The 19,223-nt window shown below is 19.7% G+C and overlaps 1 protein-coding gene across 1 annotated transcript in view; it reads left to right on the top strand.

Annotated features, from left to right (window-relative positions):
* PADL01_0521400 (conserved Plasmodium protein, unknown function) overlaps positions 1-19,223 on the top strand; it is a gene marked incomplete at both ends in the record, with an annotated part of 28,207 nt that overhangs the window by 1,142 nt on the left and 7,842 nt on the right. Inside the window, one exon of the mRNA XM_028685584.1 lies at positions 9-19,090. Coding sequence (XP_028537068.1) covers positions 9-19,090 — 19,082 coding nt within the window. The remainder of the gene's footprint in view (positions 1-8; positions 19,091-19,223) is intronic.

Consider the following 19,223-nt stretch of genomic DNA (forward strand, 5'->3'; position numbering starts at 1 on the left):
CTTTTCAGATGAAATGTTTCTCACAGCCATTGAAAATCTATTCAGCAAAAGCACAAATTCTCTTAAAGAACCATTGAAGATGCATTTGAAAAAGAGTCAAAGCAAGGTTTTACATAAAAATAGGGACGGCAAATATTGCTCATTTAGTGATTACGAAATGAATGAAAGAATAAAAGTAGGATCTTTAAGAAAGAAAAAAAGAAAGAGAGAAATTGATATAATGAAGAAAAAAGAAAAGATGAAAAATATATATAAAAAAGATTCTTCAGATGGTAGTTCATTTAAAAAAGAAGAACGTTACTATTTTGATATTCCAAGAAATAATATAGGATTCAGAATAACTCCAAAAGAAGGAATAGAATTACATGTTATATTTAAGAAACATGATATAAAAGCTTTAAATGAATTAAAAGAAGATATAAAATATTTTAAAAATGTTGAATTGGCTATTTTAAGACATAACAAAGAATATAATAATGAAACTGAGCTGAACAATACACCAAGAGATGATATGTATGCAAATACGTCATGTAACTGTTATAATATTAGTAAACAAGTATCAATGGATGAAAATAATAAGCATAATATTAATATTGAACATAATGATAATAATAATAACAATTTTGAAAACAATAATAGTAATAATTATTATATGAATAATAATTTTCCTATATATAATGATCCAGAACAACATAAGGTTAATAATATTAATAATGAAATTATATCAATAGATTATGATTTGATTATAGAAAATGGATTTAAAAATGATGTTCCTCCTACATTCAATAATATATCAAATTATGAAAATCTAGAAATTAATTTTACTAGCGAATGTTTTAATGCCTTTTTTAATTTTATAAAATATATAGAGTTCTATTATTTATATAAAGGTGGATGTACGAAAATATTTAATATTGTGCCTAGTATAGAAGAGTGTATAAAATATTCAGAATATAGAAAAATATGCAATCAAAAGAATTCAAAAATGAATCATGAATATGCTGAAGAGTTCATGAATAAATTTGAAGCTTCCTGTCCTATACACTTATTAACAAAATTAAGATTATTATCAGATGAACGTATATATAGTAAAGAATATTTTAATAATATACAGAAAGGTGAATGGAAAAAGTTATTTTATAATTTTATAAAGAATAGGAAAGGAAAAAATTATATGATTGATGAAAATTTAGAGAAGCTTGATAAATGGTTTACTCATGATATGTTATTTAATTTAGTTTTACCACAAATTAACTTTACATATATTCCTTTAAATTTGAATCATTATAATAATAATAAAATATATTATAATAAATGTTTTTTATCTTATAATATTAGTTGTTCGTTTCTATTTAAACAGGAAAAATTATCAACTATGAAAAAGAGATATGCTATATATTTACATAATTTTAATATTCATTCTTTATTTGTACTTTTTAAAAGAAATAAAAAATTTCTTATAAATAAAAAAGTTTGTCCAATATATTTAATAGAAAAATTGGGTATAAAAAATCATTGTATATATAATGAAATTAGTTATAAATGTATGAATCCTTATGATATACATCCAAATAATTTTAATGAAGAATATTTACTGGAGCAAAACTTTATCACCGCTCCAAATATACAAAATGGAGACAATTATAATAAAGACATAAATGATAAAAATTGTAGGGATAATATTAATCAAAATTATGATAATGAGAAAAAAAAGAAAAATTATAAGGGTTCCATTTTAAATAGTTTAGGAAAAAATACGAACAATATAGATATACACAATGAATTGAATAATAATTTACCTAGTGACATAATGAGATCTAATAGTACATGTAGTAATTATAAAATACATTACGAAGATAACTATAATAATATGGAACATTACAATAATATAGATAATTATAATGAGAATAAAAAATTTAGTCATATTATAACAACTAAGGAAAAAGAAGCGTATATGAAATCAGTTGGTCGTAAGGGGAGAAATCATTTATTTTATAATGAATATTATAATAGTACAATAAGTGGGGAACATAAACATATGCACATGAATAATCTTAACTATAATAAAAATAATCATAACAATTGTGATAATAATTGTGATAATAATTGTGATAATAATTGTGATAATAATTGTAATAATAATTGTGATAATAATTATTATTATGAGAAAAATTACATGTGTCATATATTTTTCAATAATTATAACAAAGTTAATGACAATATGCCATATAAATATATAGATCGTAATATAGATACAAATAATATGGATAATAAAAAAATACCAATAGAAAACTTACAAAGCTTTAAAAATGAATATATTTCTCAAAACAAAAACATGAATATGAACAACCTGAAATATGAGAATGATCTTAATTATAACAAAAATAATGTTGATACTAAGACAGGTGATAAAAAAGGATTTTGGAAATTCATTTTAGGAAAGAAATATAAAGGAGAAGAGAATTCCATTAAAAATATTAAATCAAATTCTAATTCCATTTTAGGAACTAATTTTGATTTATTAATATATAATAAAATTAATAAATTACCTAATTGTACTATGATTTTTATAAACGATTATAGTAATAATATTAGAGAAATGGATATATATATTTGTAAATATATTATTAATATAAATAATCTTATACCTATAATGAATTTTATACCACAAAATAATATATGTCTAGAAATATTCCTTAAATATGATAATATAATAGATAAAGATGTCATTGAAGCTTTAACTCTATATTTAAGTATGGGTAGTACAAGAAAAAAAATTGTTCAAGTATGTATTGAAAAGATAAAAACTTATTTTATACATTCTTCTTATCTCCATAACGAACTCGTTAATATTAAATCATTTTTAAATAAAATAAAAAAAAAAAAAAAAAAATTAGTCGGATCTATGTATAGTCGGGAAATTTTCATTGAACATTCTATACTTATGGATCCTTTTAAGTCCAAAATGGATGAAAAGGAAAAGGTACAAGATAAACAAAAAACAAGAAAAAATTATGGAAATAAAAAGTTAATTGATTCTATACAAAATAAGAATTTTTATAAATCAACTGACATTAACAATGTGAAAGAGGTTGAAAATTATAATGTTGATATTGTGAAAAATATTAAAAAAGACAAATATACAAATGATAATAATTTTGGTGACCAAATCTCATCTGCATTGAAATATAAACCTTATGATAATCAGATGAATAATGTTGAAAATAATCATAATATATACAATTATAATAATATTCTTTATAAAAACAAACAAATTATTAAATTTGCTGAAAATGAAGAAAGCAATGCCTTAAATATACATAATTTAATTTTAAACAATTTGTTTGTACCACAAAAAAATGTATATCATATAAAAAAGAATAATAGTTTTTTACTCTATAAAGGAAAAAGAAAAAAAAGTAACTTTCTTTATTCCATGAGAAATAGTTATTATACATTTTTAAAAAAATATATGGAATATAATATCTATATGCATAAAGTTAAAAATACTAGTTTATTATCTATAGGATTTTGTTTTCAATTGAAAAATATTTTCCTTTTCCATGATAAAGAAGATTCTTTATTTTATTTACATTCAAATTATATTAAATTAGAGCATTTATTCAATCCATGTTTTACTAACAATAAACCTAATCATTGTGTTGTTGCATGCAATGGAGTTAAATTTAGAGAATCTTCTGATGATAAAACAACACACAGTTATAATTCAAATAAAATATATAATGACAAGAAAAAGAATGATTCAGAATGTATTGGTGAGAAAAACATGTATGCTATGAATATAGATCAAACAGTAAAAAATAAAGAATTATTATTATATATTAAATCATTAAAATTAAAAAAAAATAACAATATATATTCCTTAAGAATTGATATAGTAAATTGTAATTTGAATGAGGTATGTATATCATTATTATCTGTATATAAATATATCATACCATATGATCATTTAGAATTAATAAAAACACGATTAAAGAAATATTATAGAATTAAACAATTTCTAATAGACAATAATAAAAATACATCTCATTTAAGAAACTTTAATATAACAAATAAATTATTGTACATGGTACTGGATAATTTTTTTTACAAAAATCACATAATTGAAGAAAAAAATCAAATGATTCATAATAAAAAATATGGTGATAATATGAATATTATTAAAGCAAATAAAAATTATGAAATGTATATAAAAAATTTAGTAATCAAAATATTAGATCATGAAAAAATTTTATATAATAAGGAAGATTTTGAACAGATTTTTTATATGATTGTAAGAAGGAATGTATATAATCAACAAAGATTTGATAGTTTACATTTTAAACAAAATGATATATTAAAAAAAATAAATAGTATTAGAAATGATAAAAATAAATATATTCTTGATAGTACAGAGGACACATTTTCTTTTAATACTATGGAAAGAAATTCAGCTGATTATTTGTCTAATGAGAAATATAATAAATATAACAGTTCGATAAATGATATTTCGATAAATGATAGTTCGATAAATGAAAGTTCGATAAATGTTAGTTCGATAAATAATATTTCTATAAATAATATTTCAATTAATAATGATTCAATTCATAATGATAGAAGGAATAATGATTCAGTATATAATAACTCCTTGAATAATTATTCACATTTGATAGATAAAGAATACAATTCTAGTATGGATAATACATTTATAAGTAATAATGATTATTATAATGTTAATAGTTATTCATTTAAATATTCTGAAAACTATTATTCTGATATTGATAAATATTCCAATTGTACATATAGTTACAATGACGAGAAAGAACAGATATTAATGAAAGAAACAAATAAAAGTATAGATAATGAGGAAAGAGGAGATACACAAAAGATAAAAAAATATATTGATATGAAATTGAATCGTATAAATATAATTAAAGAAACAAATAAGGAATTTTATCAAAATTGTAATTATCTTAATTTAATAGATCTTTTTATCTTTGAGAATATAAATTATGATGATGAAACAATTAATGAAGAAGACTTATTTTTTATAAATAACAACAACAACAATAATAATAATAATAATAATAATAATAGTGCTTGTAGTGAAAATGGTGTTACACAAATTGATTCATTAAATAGAAAAAATAATATTAAAGAGAAAATATACTTTTTGTTAATAGAAAAAACAAATATAAGTATAAATAATAGAAATGAAGGAATGTTTAAATTTGTCTTGAATAATTTTATGAGTGAAATATGTCGCTTATATAATGGTATAAATATATCTATGAAAATACAATCTTTTTATATATTTTATATACTAAAAGTATGCAAAAAACAAATTAATGTAAAACATGTTAGTGATAAGAAAAATGACAAAAATCATGTTACAAATGATAAAGAAAAATATTTTGAATTATCAAGAAAAACTAAACGAAATGAAAAAAAGAAGCATAAAAATGATAACATTATTAAAACATGTAAGAAATATATCATATTAACCGATACAGTTAGTAATCTTTTTAGTATTTCAAAATGCAATATAAAAAAGAAGAAAACTAAAAATAATTCTTTTTTTTTTGATAATAATATATGTATATTAAGTAAGAGAAAGTTTGATTTATATATAAATGATTATCATATGAATTATAAAAATATGAAACCACAAATACATTTAGATATTCATATTAACAAATGGACAAATGAAAAAATTATCAAAATATCTTTATCGAACTTTTACTTTTTTTATAGTTCTACAGTGTTTATATTATTTAGTAATATCGTGATAAATTATATTTTGACATATATTCAAGAGAAACAAAAGTTAAATATTCTATTATCCCATTATGACAATTTTAGAAGTAGAATAAAGTCTATATATACCAATCCACCTTTTGATAATAAGGGATATACATATGATAAAAATAAATCATATACATCTATAGACAAATATACTCTTCACTTTTTGTCAAGAAATAAACAGAAGCAGATAAAATTATATAATGACAAATTTGTTAGTATTGATCAAATTGATAATATATGTGACAGTACTGAACATAGCATATTAGATGATAACAGTGATGAAGAACTTGAAAATAAAAATAAGGGTATTACACAAGATAGTAATAATAATAAAAATAATATATATATAAAGGAAAAGACTAAAGAGGTTAAAGATATGAATGGAGATTATACAGATATAAGTGATAATACATTTTATTATGATATGTATGAAAATGAAGAATATAGACAAAAAAAAAAAAAAAATAGTAAAAAATATTTTGACTACAATAAATATAAACGTGTAGGAGAGGATAATCATATACAAGGAATATTAAATGAAAAAATAAATGAACAGATTAATAATAATGGTTTATACAATAAATTGTATTATCACGATAATATGACAAGTTCTTTTGAAAAACAAAATGCAATTGATAAAAATTTCAACACTCATATATCTCATAATAAACAGAAAAAAACAATTATTAATAGTAATAATATTATACATGGATCAATTATGAAAAATAATTCATATAGTGAAGAAAATACAAATAAATCTGAATATGAATTAAAAGAAAAAAATAAAAAGGACAAGGAAAAATATATAAAGAATCATAAGCAAACAAATGATTGTACTAAATATAATATTAAGAAGGATGGTTGTCGAAACCAAAATATTTATGAAAGCTTAAGAAAATTTTCTAACTCATATTCTGATTTAAAAATGTATTGTAACAAATATGATAATTTAAGTAATAAAGAAAACGACAATATATCCTCACAGAAAGAAGAAAAACAAAGGCATCATATTCCAAAATATTCAAAATTGTATAAGGTAGAAAATAAAAGCAAAAACGTTGATCATATTGAAAGAGTAAATGATATTCCTAATGGTATTAATAGGGATACAAAAAATTTCCACAGTTATAATAATATATATTCGGAACATAAAATGTATGATAATAAAAAGAAGGACAATAAAATTAATAATAATAATAATAATAATAATATAAATGATAATACGCGTAGTAATAATTTTAAGAAAGATATTAAAATATTTATTTCGTCTGAAAATGTAAATTTATGTTATCTTGTGAATTATCATCGATTTAAATATATTTATAAGAAGAACTTTAATATAGATACATATATGAATGATTATATCAATTTAATTGATAGTTGTTCTAATTTTTGTGATAAAAATGAAAATAATAATACTGATAATCATGAACATGTAGGAATTATAAATAAGGATTTATATAATGTAAACTTAAACTTTTTATTTAAGCTTGATTATATGTGTATAGAAGACAAACAAAAAAGTATTATGGCGTTTTTTCCTTTTTTCTATATTATGCTCATGAAAAATTGTAATTATGTTATCTCACACCTTACAGTAGTAGATATTAAATATAACTCTGAATATTTTTTTAAAGAAAAAAAAAAAAAAGAAGGAAATAAGAAAAATAATCATGATATTCAAAATAATATGAGGGATAAATACAATAGACATTTGTCTAATTATATGAATTCAATTTTAAATAATTCTTGTGAGAACAAATATAATAATTTAAATAAAGAAACAAAAAAGGAACAAAATGTTAAGAATCTTCAAATTATGAAGAAGCCATATGGAGATAAGGATAAAACAAAAGATGATATAGAACATTGTATGAACTCTAATAAAATGGATAAAATGTCCTCTTCTAGTGATAGTTGTATATATAAAAAAACAAACAGGAAAAAATATATAGATGATATTGATTGTTATAATATTAATGATAAAAATAAAAAATCATATGATATTCTTTATGGAAATAATTCTCAAGAATATTATGAAAATATTAAAAATTTGAGAAATTATTTGAAAAATGATTTGACTAGAAATATAAGTAAATCATCAGAACCTAAATCAATTGATGAAACTGTTAATAATTTATATGATATGCCAAATAATGATAATGAAAGGAAATCTGAGTTCTTACTAAAAAATGACCTTCATAATAAAATGAATTCTGTATGTGGAGATAAAGATGATTATAAGCAAAGGTCCTATATTAGTTATTTATTAAATTATAAAAAGAAAAATGGTGAAAATAAATATACTAATAAGAATAATATAATGAAGCGTTTTAATTCCTTAATACATTTTATAGGAATACATAATAATACATCTAAAGGAGCTAGTAAAAAAATTAAAGGTATTAAAAGATCTCTTAGTTTATTTAGTTTTAAATCTATACCTATTCGAAGGAAAAAATTTGGTAAATGGAATAGTAATACAATTGATGTGTTCCAAACAGGTGAGGAAAATAATTATAAGAAGAATAAAAAGAAAACAAAAAACTTATTTGGATTATTTAATACGGATAAGAATGATAATAACAATAATAATAATAATAATAATAAATATGTGAGTTATAATGCAGATTATAATAAAAATAATTTAGGATTAAATAAAGACAGAAATAGTAATTTGGCATATGAAAAAAATGGAAAATATGAAAAGGTGTCATATGATGAAAATAAAAATATATCATTCACACATTTTGATAAAAAGAATGACCCAATGCTTAGTAAAAATAAAACTGAGAATAATATTAACATAAATTGTGATACATTATCAGGAGATAATAATATCAAAAATAATAAGAAGAATAAAAAGAATAAATGGAAATTATCTTGTTGTACTGTATCCATATTTAATATAAATTTGTTCAATTGCATTTATTTGAAAAGGTATAAAAAACATGGAGAAATATATCTACAACCATTGGTATATAATTATAAGAATTCTAACATATTAAATACTATCTATGAAAAATCAGACATGTATGAAAATAATTCTTTTAATATAAATTACTTTGATATCAATAATAATTTAAAACACATGAATTATAAAAATATTGTAAGTAATTATTATATAATAGAAAATGAGTTTACACTTATCGAATATATAAATCAACTATATAATCTTGAATGGTTTAATAAATTCAATTTACATCATTTGTATAATGTTAATAGAATACAATCTAACTTTTCTAATTTTATGAAACTGAATAAAAGGAAAGGTTCTATTGTATGTTGTTATGTTCCTGTTTTTTATAAAAATATTTCATTGACATATAGAAATATATATAAATGTTTATTGATAAATAAATATATGGAAAGTATCCCATATTTATCCAAACTATATAAAAACGAACATATGTGTAAATATTTATTTGAAAATAAAAATAAACATAACTTGAATGATAATTATATTAAAGAGTATATATCAGATTTGTTAAAAAAAAAACAATTAGAAAAAGAACAATATAAACAGAAATACAGTTTTGAATTGAAGAAGGATATATTTAATGATATGAAGAATGATGATGTAACAGAAGATAAAATTAATAAGAATATAATCACGCAGAAAGGGAATTATTATAATAATTCTAATATGAAAATAATAAATATGAAAGAAACAAATAAAAATATGAAATATTATAAGAACGATAAAAGTGATAGTCAAGATCATAATAATAAAAATTACACCTATAGTAATATCCCAAATGAATTATCAAATGACTTAAAAGAAAAAGGAAATAAAAAATATTATCAACTTTTCCAAACACAAATTGTACAAAATATTTTTAATTATCGTAATAAAAATAAACATAATAATAATATAGATAATATAGATAATATACAAAATATAGATAATGTTATACAAAAAGAAATAATAAAAGATGATGTAAAGCCTTTAAATGTATCATCTTCCTTATATGATAATAGCAACGTTTCTTCATATCCTTACAATTTTTATAATAATAATAGTAATAGTAATAATTGTAACAGCTTGAATAATTATTTAATTTATAAAAAAGATTTTATAAGCTATAATTCGTGGAAACAAAATCATATTTATATATCACTAAAAAAAGAAGTATCATGTGAAATTTTAAAGAAAAAACAGAAAAAAAAAAAAAAGTCTATTAATGAAGGATACCATTTTTATATTCATTTTTATTCTTCCAGTTTAAATATGGATCCATATTTTTTATCTACAATTAATTTTTATTTTCTTAACAATTTAAATAAAAATCTTATAATGTGTGATATAAAAGAGACGAAGGCTTATTTTATTCATAAATATAAAAATATCAGATGTTACTACAACCATACGATGGGTATTGATCAGCACAATAATAATTTGGTGAATAAATATAATATGAGTGTTAACAATAATAATAATAATAATAATGATATATATGGAGAAATAAAATATGGAAGAAACGGTACATATCAAAGACGTTCTATAAGGAAAAATACATATGGTAAGAAAAAAGGATATACATCAAACTATGGTGATAATAATAGTAATAATATGTGTGAGAATTTTGACGTGAAAAAATGTGATAATAAGAAAGAAGAAAGTTTTGGACAAACAGCTTTTACAAAATTAGATAAGTTATACAATTTTATGAATAGACTTAATAACATTTGTGAAAAAATTCTAGGAAAATTACAAAATAAAAATAATTTTATAATAAATTTGGATATTTCCAATATAGATATTAATATTCTTGATTGTTCTTATATATATGATAGTAAATATTTATATATTGATCATGTACATCCATATTATAATAATGAATATATTTATGTATCTATGGAACAATATGAGAATATAAAAAAGAATAGTGGAAATTATTACAATGAGTTTTGTAAATATGAAGAAATAGATCATAAGAGTTTTTCCAATGATTTTAATTATCTCATATTTAATGCATTTACTAATTATTCAAATAATAATTCTTTTTATATTATCTCAATTAATCCAAATAAGGTTAAAAGAATGTCAATAAAAATGTCATCAACTATTATATGTAATAATATTAATAAAGATTTGAATTTCCATGATGTTTTAAGTATATTTGTTCATACATTTAAAATGAAGTTTTCTAAATTGAAAATAAATTACATGAAAAATATAGAAAAACAAACAAAATATTATATGTATAAAATGTTAGAAGAATTGTATAGTGATAAGGATGATTATAGTCAAAAGAAACAGAAAAGGGAGAGAACAAAAAGTAAAACTAAAAGAAATGCAAGAAGAAATATGAACAACAATGTAAACAAAAATACATACACAAGAACAAACAATAATAATAATAATAATAATAGTAGTAGTAGTAGGAGGAGTAGGAGTGATCGTATAAGTAATTTTAATTATAGCTATGATAAAGGAAATGGTAACAGACATATTACCCCTTTGAACAATAATATTTTTAATACTTTAAGTAATCAGAGTTCTGCTCAGGATACTATAAATAATATGTACTATAATTTGTCAAAAAAAAATAATAAAAATATGATAAATCATTATGATATGATTATAAATTCGTCTAAATCAAATGGAGATACAAATCATCATAGTCATCATAATATAAGCTCTTCTTTGTCACACAATGATGAATCAACTTCATGCGCATCAACATCCTCCATTTTTGCTTCTTCATTAAATTCAGTATTATTTTATAATTCTCAAGTAAGATATAGAAATAATAAAAATCATGAAGGCATAGACAATACAGGGAAAGGATATGAATCTATGAATGAATATAATAATAATAATAATAATGATATGTTAGATAATATAAATAGAAGATATAAGTATTGGAATGAAGAAAGAATTTATTATGAAAAAAGTAAAAGCTTCTCTGATAGCGTATATACAAAAGAAAGTTTATGCCAAAACAAACAAAAGAAACGTAATTATGTAAATATAGATAATCAACCCTTTATGAGTATTATTAATTCCTTATCAAATGATTACAATGATATAATGCAAAATACAATTAAGAATGATAATGATAGAAAAATTAGGAAAAAAATAAAAAGACAATTTTATAAGTTTATTAAAAAGGTATATAAAAATATATTATCACAAAACAGAAAAAATAAATTAATTTTAAATAATATTGTTCAAGATAATAAATGGATAATTGATTTAGAAAATTTTATATGTTTTATACCATCATTTCAAAAAGGATTTAAATTGTCATTATATTTAAATAAATTAATAATTTATGATTATAATAAAATAAATATATGTAATAATATTTCACCCTTTAGATTATTTATTAAGAATCATGCTTCCAAAAAATATTTACAATTATGTAATAAAATATTAAAAATATATGAATATTTATATATAAGAAAAATATTACTGAAAGGAAATGGAGAAGGGAAAAGAAAAATGATATTGGAAAGTTTAAAAAATCAAATATATAATAATCAGTTTTATCTTATAGCATATGAAAATATGAAGAATATAAATTTTCATATAGATTTAAAAAATACAAGATTTACTATTCATAATAAAACAACAATGGATTTAATAAATTTTTCTGTAGAGCTGTGGAATAGTTTTTATTCTTATTTATATGTATATACTATATTACCTGAGGTTTCTAGTTCCTCATTTTGTTACCTAAACTCTTGTATAAATGTGGATAATTTTCAAAAGGGTTTATTACTATATAATAATATTTTGAAAAATTATATTAGCATGTGTAAAAATGGGAAGAACGAAAATATGGCATATCTTAATAGTAAAGAGTATTCATTAGATGATAATCATATAAAGAATGATCATAAGAATAATAAAATACTGATAAATGATGATAATAATTATGATAATCACAATGACATTTATAATAATATAAATAACAAAGAAGAGTCTAAAAAGTGTTCAATATTAAATCATCATCGAAATAATACAAGACAATCTGAATACTACAAATACGAAGAAAGTGATTGTTGTGATAATACATATAATAAAAACAATTTAATTACATTAGATAATAATACAACATCAAAATTTTCTAATAATGAACAGACTAATTTTTCAAATATAGAAAATGAAAAAAAAGAAAATGATAAATTGGAAGACATGGTAGGTAATAGTAATACCTTAGATTATTACGTAGATAAGCTCTTTTTTTATAAAAATAAAATTAATTATAAATATTTAATTATAAATAAGTATGAATTTCATACTGCTGGAATTCATATATCATTAAAAGAACTCAATGATAAGAATTATTATTTCCTAGCATTTGTTAATAATAATTTGTTATTCTTCTTATATTTTTATACAAAATATAAAACTATATTAGATTATGTATCTAATGAAAATGTGTTTAATCTTACCACCAATTATATTTACCCAATTGAAAAAGTAAATTTTAGTAAAGAGAGAAAATATGCACATTATTATATGAATGAAAACAATGAGAAATATCAAACAGACATTAATGGATATAGGAAAGATACGATAAAGCTATCCACTATATCAATGTTGAAAAAAAAGAGAAAAAGAAAACAAAAAAAAAAAATGAAAAAATTAAGTAATCATAGAATAATGAATAATTATAATAATGAGAAAATGTATATGAATAATAATGATAATATTCTCCCCCACAAAAAAAAGAATAACAAATTTGTTAATATCAAAAAAGGAAGTGTTCATATGGATAATATGAATAATCTCAATAAAAAAAATAACAACAAAAACGACAACATCATCAACAATAATAATAATAATAATAGTAATACATCAAATATAAACCATTATGTTGATTTTAAAGAAAATAATGAACAAATAGAAACAAATAGTATTTGTAGCTTAAAGTATCAAAAAACCAAAACCAGTGTATTTTCACTTGCAAACGAGAATAATAATAAGGATGATAAAGATATGACACAAGAAAAGCGTGGAAATAATGGACTATCCAATAAAATTAAAACAACTATACAGAAATTTTTTACTAGAAAATTATCACAAACATTATTATTAAGTAATAAAAAGAAAGAAAAAAAAAAACAAAAAAAGGATGACCATTCTTTATGTAGTTTTAATGGTATACACTTTAATCATAGAAAAAACAAATCCTTTTTAAAAGAACATGATAAATATAAAAACAATATAACACATGAAAAATATCTTTCTTTGAAAAATAAAGAAGCTTATTTCAACAAAACAATAAATTTCAACATGAAAATTAATTTATTAGAAACATGGTTTATACAGGATGATTTATTTACCTATAATAATCAGGAAAATATAAATAAAAATATTAAAATGAGTTATTTTTTAAAAAAAAGTAGAAAGAAAAAAAATAATAATGAAATGATGAAGAAATATACAAATAAGGATATATATAAAGGAAATAAAACACGAAGTGAAGAAATGGATAATTCAGATAGAGATGAAAGAATAAACCAAACAAATAGTATAGATACTGAAGCAGGTGAAATAATGAAGGTTGTAAAAAAATTACGAATAAAATCACTTAGTTCTAGTAACTCAAGTAATAATTTAAATATTTTAAAACTCTTATGTAAATCCAAAATTTATAATAACACATTTATGGATAAGAAGATAAGGAAACAAATATTTTATCTAGCTAAAAAGAAAAGATCAATGAATGATGAAGTGTTGGATGAAGAATGTATAAAAAAAATGAACCTAAATAAATATAGTTTGAAGAATACATATAAAGGTAATAAAAGGATAACACTAGATATGGACAAGATAGAAATGGAATCAGAAAATTTAAATAGATCAAAAATGTTCAGTGAGATATATTCTAATAATAATTTGATGAGTAATGACGCAAGCGATACTAATAATAATTATGATAATGAAGATGATATAGATGATGATGATTCATTGTGTTATTTGTTAAAAGACACAAACGGTGATAATAATACAAATGATAATGGTCTTTATATGCATCAAAAAAATCACGCTCAGAAAAATTTTGATAACGAACTTTTTGATACAATTATAGATAATGAAAAACGTTATAGAAAAAGAAGAAAATATTATAAACTGAAACGGATGGAAGAAAGAAAACGAAAAAAAGAAGTAGAAAAAAAAAGAAAGAAAAAAGAAAACCTTAAAGAAAATAAAAGAAATGTATGCTTATCTATAATATTCAGTATAAATATAAATCATAAAGAAAAGAAAAGTGAAGATTTATTTTATTTAGAATCTGAAGTAAATAATTTTAATATTATGTTAGGAAAATGTTATTCGTTTAATGAAATATATGATAAACTAAAATTATTTAAAGGAAAAACAAATATGAAATCGTCTATAAATGGTTCCATAATATTTGATTTAAATTATATGACCCGAAATATAGATTATCCAAAATCAAGAAGTAGCTTTTATACAATTAAAAATAATAATGATAATGATGATAATATTAATAATAATAATATTTATATTAATAATAATAATAATAATAATAATAATGACAAGGAACAACTAAAGAAAGAGTTAGAATATTCTTTTTACGATAACAGTAATTTTTACGATATATATTATAATGAAATGAAACATATGGAAAGATTAAAAACTATACTTTGTAATAAAAAATTAAAAAGAGAAAGAGGGAATGAAATAAAGAAAGACAAAAAGAAAATGTGTATACATCACAAAAAGGATTATAACAATAATAATTATTATTATGATAATGAAAAGAAAAGAAGAAGAAAACATATAAATATAAAAAATAAGAAAAATAAAAAGGATTTAGTAAATAAAAATATATTTTACAGTAATAATTTAATATATCATACAAATGAAGAAACTAATGAGTCCCATAGACATTCGATTTATTATAACAAGAGCAAAAATATAAACAGTTCTAATATTTTGTTCTTATCAACATATAAGACAAAAGTACTTTATGAAGATAAATATAATATATTTTTGAATGAAAATAATAATATATTTATGCCCAATATTAAAGAAGAAAATGAATGTTTTTTAAATATGAACAACATTTATTTCATGATAAAATCAAGAGAAGTAAAAAAATCTTATAAAATAATATTCAAAGAGTTATTAATTAATGTCACTATTGATAATATAAAGGAGTTGTATAAATTGTATAATAATTTCCGTTATAATATTTATTTTGCAATATTCTATAAAAACTATTTTTCTTTTTTTAAAAATATATATATTCATCCATTTAAGAATAAAAATGAAAATCTGCTTAAAAAGTCGAGCGAAAAATTGGAGATTCAAAACATTTATTTGAGAAGTATGCATAAGTTTAAGATGTTAAAAAATCATATTATGTATAATAAATTGAAGCAAATGAATAAAAATAAGGTTTATAGAATAAATAAAAATAAATATAGGTACCAAGAGGAAACAGAAGGAAATAGAAATGTTTCCTTTCAAATGAACAAATATAAATACATGGATAAAAATAATCATTGTGATAATCAAGATGATAATTTGGATATCATTAGTTGCAACCAAAATGATAAATATTACAAATTTGTGAATATAAAAAAAATGAAGAAACAAGATAATGTAGAAAATAATATAATTATTAAAGATAAAAAGAACAAATCAAAAGATTCAGAAAAGGAAAGGATAATATGTAGTACAAATAATACTAAAAATGTAGAAAATATAGAAAGTCCAAAATGTATTAATAAAATATTATATACATCATTTAGTAATAAAAATGAAATATTTAATGCGCAAGATAAATATCCATATGAAGAAAGTAAACATATAAAGGACACTTTGAAAAAAGGAAATGATAAAGTGAAAGGTAATCTATATAATTTAATTAAAGGAAAAACTATATATGAACATGGTTGGGAAGAAAACCATTATAACCACAACAATATAAATACATTATATTATGCTCGTAAACGTTTTCTTATATCAAATATAAATATTTATAAAAAGATGGTAGACAGTTATATAAAAATTCAACCTTTCATTAATTTAGAAAATAAAAATATGAAATATTTTGAAATTATACACAATATAAAAGAAAAATATACAGAAATGGAATTATATAAAGAAAACTTATATAATTTATATAATCAGATATTTTTAATAATTAATAATATTAATAATGAGAAAAATATTATATGTCATGGATTGATATTTTTAAAATTATTAAATTGTTTTTATCCATATAATAATAATTATATAAGGAATTTACTTTATTATTTATTTGTATTTTCTAAGTATAATAAATTCGCATATTATTTATGTAATATCAAGAAATATTTTCATTATAATTATTTCCTTACATTTACCAAAATTCTACATACAAATGATATATGGAATGATATTCATAAAAATGAGGACACAAAAAATAATTCTAAGGTATTTTATAAAACGAGTCAAGAATATTATTCGTTCACAAATGATACAAAACGTGGACCTCTTATTTTAAATACAAATCAAAGAATCAATGAAAACATTTCTATACACAAAGAAATTACACAAAATTTTAAGAAGGAAGGGATGTTTAAAGAAAATGATTTTAATAAGAATAAAAATAATATAACATTCTTTTTAATAAAATTCTTACTTTATTTTTATCATCCTTATAAATTAAAATATGAAAAAGGAAAAAGTAAGATAATAAAGAAGACAAATTATATCAATAAACAAATAAAAGGATGGAAGAAAAAGGGAAGAACAAAAAAGGAATACGGAGAAATCCTTAACGATGGTGATTATGTCTCATTACTAAAAAAAATAAGCATAAAAAATTCTAGAAAAAAAAGAAACAAAAATAAAAAAGAGTTATTAAATGAGGAAATACAAAATTGGAGTGATGCAAATATTTTAGATCATGTTAATTATAAAAATAAAATAGAAAATATACATAATTATAATTATAATCGATATATGATTACCAATTCCGAATTAAGTTGTGAAGACGGTTATTATGATAAAAATAGGACAGAAAAAAAGAATACATATAATAGTATTAATAGTAATGATAATTTAACATGTAATATTACAAATTGCTTAGAAGATATTTATTTAAAAAATCAATCCGAAAAGTTGTTAGATAAAAAAAAAGAATTTTATAATTTTAATAAGAAAGGGAAAAAAATAAAAATAAAATTAGATATACATAATATATGCTTAAAAATACACCAACTGAATAAAGAGAACATATTAACTTTAAATGTGTATGATTTAAATTATTATTTATTTACTTGTCTATACAAATATGAATTTTTTTTCTATAATAAAAATGAATGTGTAAGATTTTATTTAAATGAAAAATTACAACATATGAAATTTGAAGACTTATATAAAAATAATAAAATGAACGAATGTGTAAAAAATTCAATTAGTAATAGATATACAGAAAATGAATGGTATGATTTATCATATTCTAATTCTACTATATCAAATAACGATAATAATTATTATGAAACCTGTAGAGATGACAATAATACTAAAAAGAATCCTAACTATATAAAAATGAATTTAACATTTAAAATTGGTTTAAGAACATATGATAATATGTATAATATTCAAGATAATATAATTAATCCAACTACAATTAATTTTAATATAAAAGAAAAATTTAAATATTTTCCTATCCTACATATTCATTTTTCTACAACAAGTATAAATATAAATATAACCACATCATTTTTATATTTGTATCAATATTTATTTGCAAATTTAAATTTTAAAAAGGAATTGAATGAAGTTAAAAATTCAAAAATAGAAATATACAATGATCTACATTCAGAAATAATTATATTTTATAAAACAAGAACAAAAAATAATAACTATGTATGGAAATTAGTTATAATAAATAAAAATGAATATCATGAATTCCCATGTGAATGTTTATATTTTTGTATAAACAAAAAGAAAGAAAAAAATACAATAAATTCTGAATTTCAAGGTATGAATAGAAATTCAGAAGATTATATGATAACTAATGAAAATGACTTAAATAATTTATTTAAAAATATATCTAAAATAGGTTTCAAAAAGCAAAATATATATAATTTAGTTTCTAAGCATGAAAAACATTTATTGTATGATAATACGCAAAGTGTTTATGACATTTTATATCAATTTACATATAAAATGCCATTTCTGTATAAAAATTATGATAACGATAACAAAATTATTAATATTATTAAAAAAAAATCATCTTGGATATATATAGGAGTTCTTTATACGGACGATTTGTATTCCCGTGCTTACAAAATACCAAACGTAATAATATTGAAACATTATATGAATATATACATATGAATATAAATATATTTATATATATATATATATATATATATATATATATATTAATTTCCATTTTATGATACTTTCTTATATTATATCATTTTATTTT

Source organism: Plasmodium sp. gorilla clade G2 (assembly GCF_900097015.1).
Source record: "Plasmodium sp. gorilla clade G2 genome assembly, chromosome: 5".
Classification (NCBI taxonomy): Eukaryota; Apicomplexa; class Aconoidasida; order Haemosporida; family Plasmodiidae; genus Plasmodium; species Plasmodium adleri (nom. inval.).